This window comes from Hyla sarda, chromosome 10 (genome assembly GCF_029499605.1).
Source record: "Hyla sarda isolate aHylSar1 chromosome 10, aHylSar1.hap1, whole genome shotgun sequence".
Taxonomy (NCBI): Eukaryota; Metazoa; Chordata; class Amphibia; order Anura; family Hylidae; genus Hyla; species Hyla sarda.
Window position 1 is genome coordinate 25,887,173 of NC_079198.1, and position 13,217 is coordinate 25,900,389.

The 13,217-nt window shown below is 43.6% G+C and overlaps 1 protein-coding gene across 3 annotated transcripts in view; it reads right to left on the reverse strand.

Moving 5' to 3' along the window:
• Positions 1-10,912, reverse strand: part of LOC130293950 (kinesin-like protein KIF18B) — a 78,665-nt gene extending 67,753 nt beyond the window's left edge. For 2 of the 3 annotated variants that reach the window (XR_008848332.1, XM_056543270.1), the window contains exons 1-4: positions 10,729-10,912; positions 6,575-6,930; positions 1,725-1,882; positions 504-608 (exon numbers count right to left, since the gene is read on the reverse strand). Coding sequence is in view for 2 of the 3 variants with exons in the window: in XM_056543270.1 (XP_056399245.1) it covers positions 504-608; positions 1,725-1,882; positions 6,575-6,896 (585 nt within the window). In the remaining variant the exon portion in view is untranslated. Of the gene's footprint in view, positions 1-503; positions 609-1,724; positions 1,883-6,574; positions 6,931-10,437; positions 10,639-10,728 lie in introns of those variants that run through there. The other variant, XM_056543271.1, reaches the window with a different exon arrangement.
• Positions 10,913-13,217: the final 2,305 nt, after the last annotated feature.

The window sequence follows — 13,217 nt, forward strand, 5'->3', positions numbered from 1 at the left end:
AATGACCGAACACCGCATCAAATCCTGCGCATAAAATCTGCGCAGAATACTGTACGTGTGAATAGACCCTAAAGGAGATATGTGGCGAAAATGTTTTAACTCATCCTGTGCCCAGGCTTCAAGTATTTTTTATTTTTTTTAAACTCCCCTTCCTACGCCCCCCCCCCCCCCTCCGTTGCAGAGATATTGGCGTTTCGTTCCTCCGCTGCTGCTCGTCTTCCTTCTTCTTAGGCTCGGAATGTCACAGCACTGTCAGCGTATCGCCAGCTGCAGCGATGTCCCACCTCGGCTGGTGATAGGCTGAGCACACTGTCATGTAAGGAGCTCTAGCCGGCTCCTTACATGACAGTGCGCTCAGCCTATCACCTATTTTTGCAGCCCAGGCACAGGATGAGTTAAAAGATGTTTGCCACATATCTCCTTTAAAGTGAATGGGCCCAGTCCACTAGCCTACTTACAGTATTGCTAGTAATGAATGACATGAACCTCTCATAGACACTTACCTGATGGAAGGACAGTCCCTGAACTACAACCCCTTTCTGAGGATCTTCTCTGATTGCCAAAGAGCCTTTGGGTTCCAGCAGGTCCTGGATCTGTTCATTGTACACCTGAAAAACCAGAAAGAGATTTATTTTATTCAGCTCCAATCACTGAAACTAACAAGACAATTCTGAGTTCTAAAGAGGATGTCCAGGTGTTGACCAGACAACACGTTGTCAAAAGTTTTCAACACTTAGACGCTGACCAATCACATCTGAGTTGGTCCCATAGACTTCCATTGGGAGTCTGTGGCTCAGACCTGGGAGTGAATATCTTCTGGCTCATTCTAGTGATCATTTAGGGTCTGAACACACAGACACCAACCTATCAAAACATTTGACATATCTCTATGACATGATGGTACCCATTTAGTGAATTAAACAAGCTGCTGGAAATGGTCTAGGATAAAAATGTCGCTCCAATGATGATGCCCTGGTGGTTGTGGATGGTCTTTTCTTATTTTGCTCCACACAAGCTCTGCAGACAATTACTGGTCTCAGAAGTGATGGCTCCTCGTAAAGCACGTGACCACCGAGACAAGTGATTGGCTGCAGTGGTCACGTGGATGTAAAGTAACCAAGGCTTCCGGAAAGTGCGGGAACATTGGGGAATGCTCTACATTAGCAATAAACCAAATTACATACCAATTAAAGTGTACCTATCATTTAAAAAAATAAAAAAATAAAATCACGTGTCTGTGACAGAGGTTCTACAGGTTCTACTACAGAGGAAATTATTTTCTTTTTGGATTTCATTTCTGTCTGACCACAGTGCTCTCTGCTGACACCTCTGTCCATGTCAGGAACTGTCCAGTGCAGTATATGTTTGCTATAGGGATTTTCTCCTCCTCTGGACAGTTCCTGACATGGTGTCAGCAGAGAGCACTGTGGTCAGACAGAAAATAAATAATTAAGAAAAGCATTTCCTCTGTAGTATACAGCTGCTAATAAGTACTGAAAGGATTAAAAAAATTTATAGAAGTAATTTACAAATCTGTTTAACTTTCTGGCACTAGCTGATAAAAAAAATTCCACCAGAGTACCCCTTTAATGACAAGACACTTAGAGGCACTCCAACTGAAGAATGCGCTGTACCCTCCCACAGTTCTCCCACACGTACAACTGTAAAAGTCTCTACAGTGAATGCAAGACAAGACAGGAGAAGAGCAGCAGTGTATTCCATACCTCCAGGTAGGAGACGAGCACCTCACATGACTTCTCCTCCTTGATGGCTTCTATTCGCTGATATAGTTCCACCATAGTGAGATACATGACTCCAGGGTCGGCTTCACTTCCCAACATTGTGTGCGTCTTCCCTGCTCCGGTAGCTCCATAGGCAAAAACTAGAGGAAGAAAGAAAATCAATACTTTTAAAAGGGGTACTCAGGGTGGAAAACTTATTTTTAAATCAACTGGTGCCAGAAAGTTAAACAGATTTGTTAATTACTTCTATTTAAAAATCTTAATCCTTCCAGTACTTATTAGCTGCTGAATACTACAGAGGAAATGCTTTTCTTTTTGGAACACAGAGCTTTCTGCTGACATCACAAGCACAGTGCTCTCTGCTGACATCTCTGTCCATTTTAGGAACTGTCCAGAGTAGGAGAAAAATCCCCATAGCAAACATATGCTGCTCTGGACAGTTCCTAAAATGGACAGAGATGTCAGAAGAGCACTCTGCTTGTTATGTCAGCAGAGAGCTCTGTGTTCCAAAAAGAAAAGAATTTCCTCTGTAGTATTCAGCAGCTAATAAGTACTGGAAGGATTAAGATTTTTTTTTTTAAATAGAAGCAATTTACAAATCTGTTTAACTTTCAGGCACCAGTTGATTTAAATTTTTTTTTTTAATAAAAGTAAAAATACGGTTTACAACAAAAAAAAATGAAGATCACACATTTTGTGCAACTTCGGGCATGTTATTGTGCCATGTTGGGACCAGTAGACATGAGGGCTGAGACGCCACGGATTACTTGAACTATTCAGTCTTCTGACAGGTGTACCTTCCGGCTTCATACAGTTTACTGCCTGTATGTCTCTAATATGAAGCCACCTAGACTTCCACCAATGACAACATGTGACATTTTTCCCATAGCATGCCAGAGCTCTAATAAGGGTGATGTCACAGGTCAGAAATAATGCAGACAAAATTCTGCTATAGAAAATCTGCAGCGTATCCCACCTATGTGGATGTCTCACCAAACAAAAAAAATAAAAATTAAACTAGATATCGGGAGTCAAAACTGATTGACCGTGACATTTAGATAATGGAGATGCTGAATTTCATGTAGATATTTTCTGCCTGTATTAAAGAGGCAATCCAGCCTTATATAATTGATAGCCTACAGCAGTGCTTCCTAACCAGGGTGCCTCCAGCTGTTGCAAAACTACAACTCCCAGCATGCCCAGACAGCCTTTGGCTGTCTGGGCATGCTGGAAGTTGTAGTTTTGCAACAACTGGAGGAACCCTGGTTGGGAAACATTGGCCTACAGTCTAAATAGGCCATGAGTGTTAGAACGGCGGAGGTCTGGGGTGCTTGAACAAGTACTGTTAGAGGGGTTATTCACCATAAGGTGATTTTAGTACGTACCTGCCAGACAGTAATGGACATGCTTAGGAAGGATCTGTGCTTTGGAGCTAAACAGCTATGTTGTGAGTTCCCATCACACATAGCTGCTTTCTTTTTGTAAACTTGCCATTTACTGTTGGAGTTCCCTCCCTCCAACTACAAGTCCCAGGATCCCTTATTTGTCACTTTTCAGCCTCCCACACATCACTCACCCAACCCATTGCAGCACAGCTAGGCTCCCTTCCATGCTGTGCTGTGCTTGAAACTACTATTCCCTGCAGCCTCGAGGAGAATGATCTCCCTCACACCCGGCAGTTACTCCACCCATTGAAGCGCTGACAGGCTCCCTTTCAACACCTGACTAGTGATGTAATGTCTCGGCCCGCATTGCAACGTGGAAAAAGCTAGAGAAGACACTCATTTTATATGCTGCTAAAAATCTACATCGGGGCAAAGATCACAGAAGAATTTTGAGACCACCAACAAACACTAGTACAGACACTATTTTATGAACAATACGTTACAGCCCCTGCAGCACAGTCGAATAATCCCGGAATACCCCCTTTAAACATTGAGGAGGTTGGGGCGCTTGCGCAAGTGTTGCTGGCAATTTAAACAGCTGAAACAATTGTCAAATCCGGAACTGGAAGGGGATATTTAGCCTTTATAATTGATGGCCCACCCATCAAAATTAGATTCATGGGGGTGCAACTCCAACATAGTATTGATGGCCAATCCGATGGATAGGCAATCAGTTTTAAAGGCTAAATAACCCCTTTAAATCCAGGATTTGGTATCAAACACTACTACAGTGCCCCATCCCCCCGGGAGAAAAATAAAATAAAAATAAGTAATAATAATACACTGTCTGATGATCACAATGGGAATATTTCACTCAAGTCAGAATATGACAGGATCCGATAACCTGATCTCCTATTGACATCAATGTCCCTTAAACAAATTTGCCGATGCCTTTCCATGTTTGACAAGCTACAAACAATTGAGGTCCTTTTCCACACGCGTCTACATGTGATCACAAAGCATCTTGTGTGCAGCAGACGCCGCCATGTACCAATAGACGCAGTGCGATGAATAACAGACGGCGGGGATTATTTACTAAAGTGTTAATGAGGCATAGCCGAGAACAAGCAGATATCTTCTTTATACGACCCACGGCTGAAAATAAATCCCGTTGTTGTGGATTATTGCTCACATGAATTCAATACCAGCTGCTGTGGGCTGAAGCACTGGAGCTCAGTAAGTGACCCCAGTAACACTGACAAAACATCCTACTGATGTGCAGCAAGATTTACAATGTTAAAAAGGGTACCTTTAATTAAAAAAAAAAAACTTTTGCTATATTCTAGATTAACGTATGCAGAATAACTTTCCAATTGTATGTTATTAAACAAATATGCTTCTTTCTATTTAATTTTCCACTTTGAAAATAAATGACCACTAGGGGTCTCCCTGCCAGTCCTGGCTGCAAGCCCTTTTTATAAATTTCAGACTCATGCTGGAGCTCTAAATCTCAGACTGCAGCCGGGACACAGACAAGCTCAGCACTAATCCCTGCCTGTCAATCAGACAGGCAGGAGCCAGCACTGTGCTCATAGAACAGCAGGGCATAGTCCTGACTCTGCCTTACTGCATGCCCTCATTCATTTTACTATCTGAGCGCCGATCTTTCTTCTCTCTGCATATGCAGTTGTAAACAGAGAGGAGAAGATTCAGAGCTGCCGGCTGAGCTTGTCTGTGTCCCGGCTGCAGTTTGAGATTTAGGACTCTAAATGAGTCTGAAATCTATAAAAAGGGCTTGCGGCCAAGACTGGTAGGGAGACCCCTAGTGGTCATTTTTTCAAAGTGGAAAATTAAATAGAAAGAAGCACATTTTTTTAAAACATGCAATTGGAAAGTTATTCTGCATACATTAATCTATAGTATATCAAAAGTTTTTTTTGATGAAAAGGTACCCTTTAAAGAGGTGCCTGCAAAATGAAAACCAAACACATAGGATAGTGGTCTCAAACTGTGGCCCTCCAGATGTTGCAAAACTTCAACTTCTAGCAGCATGCCCGGACAGCCGTTGGCTGTCCCGGCATGCTGCTGGGAGTTGAAGTTTTGCAACATCTGGAAGGCCACAGTTTGAGAACACTGATATAGGATTCAGTGAGGATGGGACACAAATGGATGTATACGGCAGGGGCCTGAGTGGGGGCTGACAGAGCATACAGTGGCATGAGGGGATGCTGGGGGCACCAGACCAAATGAATACAGGGTATAAGCTGTAAACTGAATGTATGCCAGGGAGAAGGAAAGTCAAGATTTGACTATGGAAGGACAATTTTGCTTGTTTTTATGTTTTCCTCCCTGCATTCAAAATGAGAGCTAGTTTTCTTTGGTGCCATTTCTGGGGTACATTCTTTCACTAACTAACAATTCTTTCACTAACTTGCCTATGTTCACATTCCGGAGAGTGCGGGTGCCGGCATAACATGTCGGTGAAGTAAAAAAAAAAAAAAAAACTGTGACTCGTAGCCAAATGTGACCTGAGCTCAGGGCTCTCAGCGCACTGATCGCTGATAGGGGTGGGGATTAGGGGGTCAGGATTAGGGGGTTATGTTCTACCCAGCAGGTCAGCTGGTTGAAACACACCCCCTCCGTTTTCCTCTATGGGAGAGGCGGAGACACAGGTACACTGATGAATGTAGGGGGCATGTTTCTACCAGCTAGCCTGCTGTGTGCGAAACGTCACACACAGTAGCTCAGCGGGGGCTCCGTGCACCGAGGACAAGCGGGGGCTCCGTGCGCCGAGGACAAGCGAGGGGCTCCGTGCGCCGAGGACAAGCGAGGGGCTCCGTGCGCCGAGGACAAGCGAGGGGCTCCGTGCGCCGAGGACCTGTGACATGCTCCCGACACACATCAGGATGATTGATAAGCCAGGAGCCTGCACAGAGCCCTGCTTGTCCCACTCTCACTTCCTGTATTTGGACTCCTCATAGACACACACAGGCAATAGCTGCAGGGACAGCATTTTTTCACCGAAAAATAAAAAAAATATTTTATTCAATCTATATTACAAATATACATATAATGGTGTTATAGATAAGGTGAAACCCGAGGCTAACCTTTGACTCCTGACGTGTATTTTAAGGCATAGGGGAGGAATATACTATGTGAACTCAGCCTTAGAAGCAAATTTATCATTTACTCTTTTTGCCGTTGTGCCCTGACCCGTTCAGGGTTTTTTTTTGTGCGCCGAATGGACCCTAAATGGGTCATAGCACAACTGATAATGAATCCCATTGACCTGAATGGGGTCCGTCTGGTGTTCTATTTTTTTTACAAGAGTTAGGTGGGAAAAAAATTGGACATGCAGTATTTTTTTTCACCGCTGAACTCTTGTCCTTTTAACGGAATGAATTCCCTTTAGCAGAGCACCCCAGCAGTGTGTGAACGAGCACTTACCTGAACAGTTGTAGCCATTTAAGACCCCATCAAGGATCTGCTTGGTTGTGTGTTCAAACACATCTTGTTGGCTGCTTTGTTCCCCAAAGACTTGGTCAAATATGAATTTCAGATCCTTCCCTTTGCGCTTTGTTCCTTCGTGAGCTCTCAGGTTTGAGAACACTCCGGACGTATCGGGCTCATCAGGGTCAAAGATGAGAATGTTATGGTCCATTACCTGCACCACAGAGTACTGGTTCCCTTCTTGTTCTCGTGAGTTAGGGGGGCGAACACGGACCACCACAGAGACGTTCCCTTCTTCAGCGGCCACAGGAGCAGCCATGGTAAAGTGATCCGACGACTGGCGTTAGACGGTCCTGTGGAGATAACAGAGAGTGTCGCTCGTCAGCCACGTATCGCTGCCTACTTACTTTCATGGACAATGCCGAATTCACACAATGATATCACTTTAAATCAGTGGTCTCAAACTGTGGCCCTCCAGATGTTGCAAAACTACAACTACCAGCATGCCCGGACAGCCAACGGCTGTCCGGGCATGCTGGGAGTTGTAGTTTTGCAACATCTTAAGGGCCACAGTTTGAGACCAGTGCTTTGAAAGGGTACTCCGGTGGGAAAAAAAAAAAAAAAACATTTTCAAATATTTTTTTTTTTTTAAATCAACTGGTGCCAGAAAGTTAAAGAGATTTGTAAATTACTTCTATTAAAAAAATCTTAATCCTTCCAGTACTTATTAGCTGATGAATACTACAGAGGAAATTCTTTTCTTTATGGAACAGAGAGCTCTCTGCTGGCATCACGAGCACAGCGCTCTCTGCTGACATCTCTGTCCATTTAACCCCTTAAGGACCACGGGTTTTTCCGTTTTTTGCACTTTCGTTTTTTCCTCCTCACCTTTTAAAAATCATAACCCTTTCAATTTTGCACCTAAAAATCCATATGATGGCTTATTTTTTGCGCCACCAATTCTACTTTGCAGTGACATCAGTCATTTTACCCAAAAATCTACGGCGAAACGGGAAAAAAAAATCATTGTGCGACGAAATTGAAGAAAAAAAACGCCATTTGTAACTTTTGGGGGCTTCCGTTTCTACGCAGTACATTTTTCGGTAAAAATGACACCTTATTATTCTCTAGGTCCATACGATTAAAATGATACCCTACTTATATAGGTTGGATATTGTCGCACTTCTGTAAAAAATCCTAACTACATGCAGGAAAATGTATACGTTAAAAATTGTCATCTTCTGACCCCTATAACTTTTATTTTTCCGCATATGGGGCGGTATGAGCACTCATTTTTTGTGCCGTGATCTGAAGTTTTTAGCGGTACCATTTTTGTATTGATCGGACTTTTTGATCGCTTTTTATTCATTTTTTCATGATATAAAAAGAGATCAAAAATGCGTTATTTTGGACTTAGGAATTTTTTTGCGCGTACGCCATTGACCGTGCGGTTTAATTAATTATATATTTTTATAGTTCGGACATTTACGCACGCGGCGATACCACATATGTTTATATTTATTTTTATTTACATGGTGTTTTTTATGGGAAAAGGGGGGTTAAATCACATTTATTAACTTTTTTTTTTATACTTTTTTTGCAGTGTTATAGCTCCCATAGGGACCTATAACACTGCACACACTGATTGCCAGCACTGTTCACTGCATAGACATAGCTTTGCAATGATCAGCGTTATCGGCGGTCGATTGCTTATGCCTAAATCTCAGGCTTGGAGCAATCAATCGCCGAGGGGACACGCAGGAGGCAGGTAAGAGGACCTCCACTCGTGTCCCAGCTGATCGGGACACCGCATTTTCACTGCGGTAGTCCCGATCTGCCCCGCTGAGCAGCCGGGCAGCATTCACTTTCGGTTTAGACGCGGCGTTCAACTTTGAATGGCACGCGCTGTTACCCCCGGCATCAGATACATGCCGGGACCGACCCGATATGACGCGGGGTCACCGCGTGACCCCGCGTTATATCGCGGGAGCCAGGCCAAGGACGTTAATATACGTCATTGGTCGTTAAGGGGTTAAAGAATTGTCAGGAGTGGGGAAAAATCCCCATAGCAAACATATACTGCTCTGGACAGTTCCTAAAATGGACAGAGATGTCAGCAGAGAGCACAGTGCTTGTGATGCCAGCAGCAGAGAGCTCTGTGTTCCAAAAAGAAAAGAATTTCCTCTGTAGTATTCAGCAGCTAATAAGTACTGGAAGGATTAAGATTTTTTTAATAGAAGTAATTTACAAATCTGTTTAACTTTCTGGCACCAGTTGATTTAAAAAAAAAAAAAAATAAATAAATAAAAAAAAGTTTTCCACAGGAGTACCCCTTTAAATGGCGATGACTACTGTTTAGCCAACTAGTCACACGTGTGCTGCAGGAATATTGCTATGTGTACGGTTAATCTTTCTCTATTGGTATCCATCATATATTCACACCACGTTTCTGTAATACAGTTCCCGTATACATTTTCAATGTGAAAACCGCATGGAACCGTATTGAAAACCGTATGAATTGACTCTCCATTGAAAATCGTACGCCAAATGAGGCATCCGGTTGCATCAATTTTGCGTCTTGTACGGTTTTGTCCGTTTTTTTTTCCCGTACCCAAAACCGTAGTCTACCCTGGTTTTTGGTCCTGGTGAAAAAACCGTATTAAAACGTATATGTTTTTTAGTTTTTTTTTTTAACATGGGAGTCAATGGGAACCGTACAGAACCGTATGTGCGTATGGTTCCATCTGGTTTTCATCATACGGTTTTTTACTTTGCACATTTTTTTTTTCTTGGAATTTCAATCAAACAAGTGAAACTTTATTCATAATGGAGTGAAAAGTTGAAAAAAAGGTATACGCTTTTTTCTTTAAAAAAAAAAAAAAAAAAAGGGATGCAACCGGCCATCTTTACACATTGGGGGGGGGGGGGTATAAAATGCTGTTATGGGGGGGTGCCGTATGAGCGAATCGATGAGGACTTAGTTTGAATTTCACAGCCATGATGTTGAATGTTGAATGCACTCTCTCAGCGAACTGCACAGGAGCAGGTATGGTTGTCTTTGACAGGAGTCCCTGCTCCAGTATAGGAGTATTTTAAACAGGCAACTGAGTCAGTTTCGAATGCGACAATCAGATTCACTTATCTCTATTTAGGACCAGTCATTAGCGTGTGATCCTGACCTCCGCACAGCACCCCTCTCATTGTGTCTGGTGCTACAGCTCAGCTCTGGTGCTCCATTGACTTGAATAGGACGCTATCCGGCGGCGCACCCAGTCAAGGGGAACAGCATTGTGCAGTCCACTCTTTGGAACTCCATGTAATGTCAATACCGCAGCCAATGTCGGCTCTAAAAATACAATGTCACACAGCTATGTTGTGGTCATGTGACATGGCACGAGGGTGTGTTCCCACCTGGCGTATACGCAGCGTATCTGACGCCGTACAAAATTTCACTCCATTTTGAATAAAGTTTCACTTGTTTGATTGAAATTCCAAGAAAAAAAAAATGCAAAGTCAAAAACTGTATGGTGCAAACCGGATAGAACAGTACGCACATACGGTTTTGTACGGTTCCTATTGACTCCCATGTTAAAAAAAAACGTATACGGTTTAATACGGTTGCAGGCTACGGTTTTGGGTACAGGAAAAAAAAGTGACAAAAAACGTACAAGACGCAAAGCGGATGCAACCTGATGCATGGTTTGGCATACGGTTTTCAATGGAGAGTCAATGCTTACGGTTTTCAATACGGTTCCGAACGGTTTTCACATTAAAAACGTATACGGGAACTGGATTGCATAAACGTGGTGTGAATGCAGCCTAACTCAGCATTCTAGATGGAAATAAAATACTTCACCCACCATGGCACAATATTTCGAATGCCAGGTGATGGCATCATGTCAGGGCCAGGGAAACTTCAAACACAGCACTGCAACAGTTAAACATTGCTGTAGCTATAGGTTTCCTAACCGGTGGCGCTGTTGCATAACTACAACTCCCAGCATGCTGGGAGTTGTAGTTTTTGAAACAGCTGGAGAGCCACAGTTTGGGGGGGTACTGGGGGGACTAGTTAGGGCAAAGCCTGGCACTGAGGATGCAACCTTCACTGACCACAGCACCACGTGACCGTCCGAGCCCATGTGACAACTCACCTGGTATAAATAAAGCCGATAATAACGTCTCCAATTTCCATAAATCCCCTCTCGTACTATTTGTGATTACTGTATTTCCCAGTGCCAGCCGCCGGGCCCCGCCCCCTTTCTCTTCAACACTTCCGCCAGGCTAAGTTCAAATCAAGCGGGCTCTTCCGGACGCGGACGCTGATTGGTCGGTCTGTTCACGGCGCTGATTGGTGAGGAAGTGACGTACGTAGAGCGCGCGGAGACTGACGGGAATTGTAGTCTCGGTTGGTTTAGATACGGTATCGCGTGTCATGTAAAAAAAAAAAAAATGTACGTGCTTCTATTACAGGGGCAGATCCTATAGTACAAGTGTTTCCCTTTTTGAATGTTTTATTTTTTTAATGAAATTTTATATAAAGACAAAAAAAAGTGTTTCCCTACCATGGTGACTGCAGCTGTTGCAAAACAACTCACAGCATCCGGGCATGCTGGGAGTTGTAGTTTTACAACAGCTGGAGGCACTCTGGTTGGTAAACACTACTCCAGTCTATCATATATATATAACACGGGACAAAAGATTACCTCATATATTGCTCATATATATTTACCCAAAAAATTGTGTGTATTTACTATGCAATATTTTTTTTGGCACATTTTTTTTACATATTTTTTTTATGCCATTTGATTATTTGATTATGTGATTCAAGGTTTTCTAATAAATACTATGACGAAAAATAACACACATGCACACATTTTCTATGCGTTTTTTTCTCCCCAATTGGAGGTCTATGGACCTCCAGGAAAATTCAATTTGTAAAACCACCTGTACTCGTGCTTTTAGGGTACGTTCACACGTACAGGATTCTGCGCAGATTTGATGCGCAGAATTTTCTGCTGCAGATTTCAATGTAAACTAAATGACTGAGCACAGCTTCTAATTGGCAGTTACAAATCCTGTGCATCAAATTTGCGCAGGATCCTGTATGTGTGAATGTACCCTTAGGGTACGTTCACACGCGCTGATTTTCAGCGGATTTTACGCTGCAGATCCGCTGGTGAAGGCCTGCTCTATGCTGGCTTTACATGCGTCTGCTTGTAGTAGCAATACGCCGCTACCAGCAGGCGCACATCGCGGGAGCTCTCTGCCTAGCTCAGAGCAGGGAGAGCGGCCGCGATGTGCGAGTACGCCGCGCACATTGCTGCAGTGTGTCTGCTCGTAGCTGCGTATTGCCACTACCAGCAGGCACATGTAAAGCCAGCATAGAGCGGGGCCTTCACCAGCAGATCCGCAGCTAAATACGCTGCGAAAATCCGCGCGTGTGAATGTACCCTTAAAAGGTTTTTTATCAGTCGGGTTCTGAGTGTTCAGACCGCGATTGGTCAATAGAAGGAGCTGGGAGAAGTGCGCGTTTGGTGCATTCTCTCCCGCCTCTGTGTCACGTGACCAGAATGGGCTTATAGGCCCTCATTTACCAAAAGTAATTCAACTCTTTTTTCTCAGGTTTTGTGCCCAAATTGTTGCATGTTTGATGTGCCAGGTTTTGTGACCAAAATATACCAAAAATCTGACCAACTCTCAGTTTTATTCAGAGAACCGAAAGAAGGGACTTGGGCACTGGGGAAAAGGGTCACAAATCCACAACAGTTTCCAGGGAGGGGGGGGGGGGGGTAAACAAGAAATTTACTAATGTTCCCACGTAGAATGTGTTGGATTTAAGATATGGAAAATCCGACATCTCTGATTTGTGTAAAAAAAATTAAAAAAAAAAAAAAAGAGGGAAAAGTGCTAAATTAGTAAGTACCATGGAAAAATACCTGTCGAAAAAAAAAAACACTAAGAAAATTACACTCCACTCTTAGTGAATTAGGCCATAATGTAAGTCTATAGGAACACCCTGCTCACATAGATACAGAGAGAGAGAGAGAGAAGCCGAATGACTGAAAAAACTTTTGATGTCTTTAGGACATTTTGAAAGTTTTTTTTTTTTTATCATGACAGGTACACTTTAAAGGGGTACTTAGCCCCTAGACATCTTATAGACTTGAGATAATTATAGACATTGTAATAGACTTGAGATAATCATCTTGAGGCTTGACTATATGCAGGACTTACTGGAATGACTGTAGCTCTGTGGCCTTCCAGATGCTGGTCACTAGTAGGGATCGACCGATTATCGGTTTGGCCGATATTATCGGCCAATAATCACGATTTTGGGCATTATTGGTATCGGCATAATCCGATAATGCCCCGCACCGCCCCCACTGCACCGCGACCGAACCCCACCGACCCGCCGCACCGCCCCGCGTCGCACCCCCATTGCCTCCCTCATCCCCGGTTTTATAATTACCTGTTCCCGGGGCCCGGGGTCAACGCTACTTCTGGCTCCTGCTGCGTCCTGCGTTACGCTGTGCGCAATGACGAGTGACGCAACGTCACCGTCAGTGCGCACAGTGACAGCTCCGGAGGACGTCACCGGAGCCAGATGTAGAGTGGACCCCGAGCCCTGGGAACAGGTAAT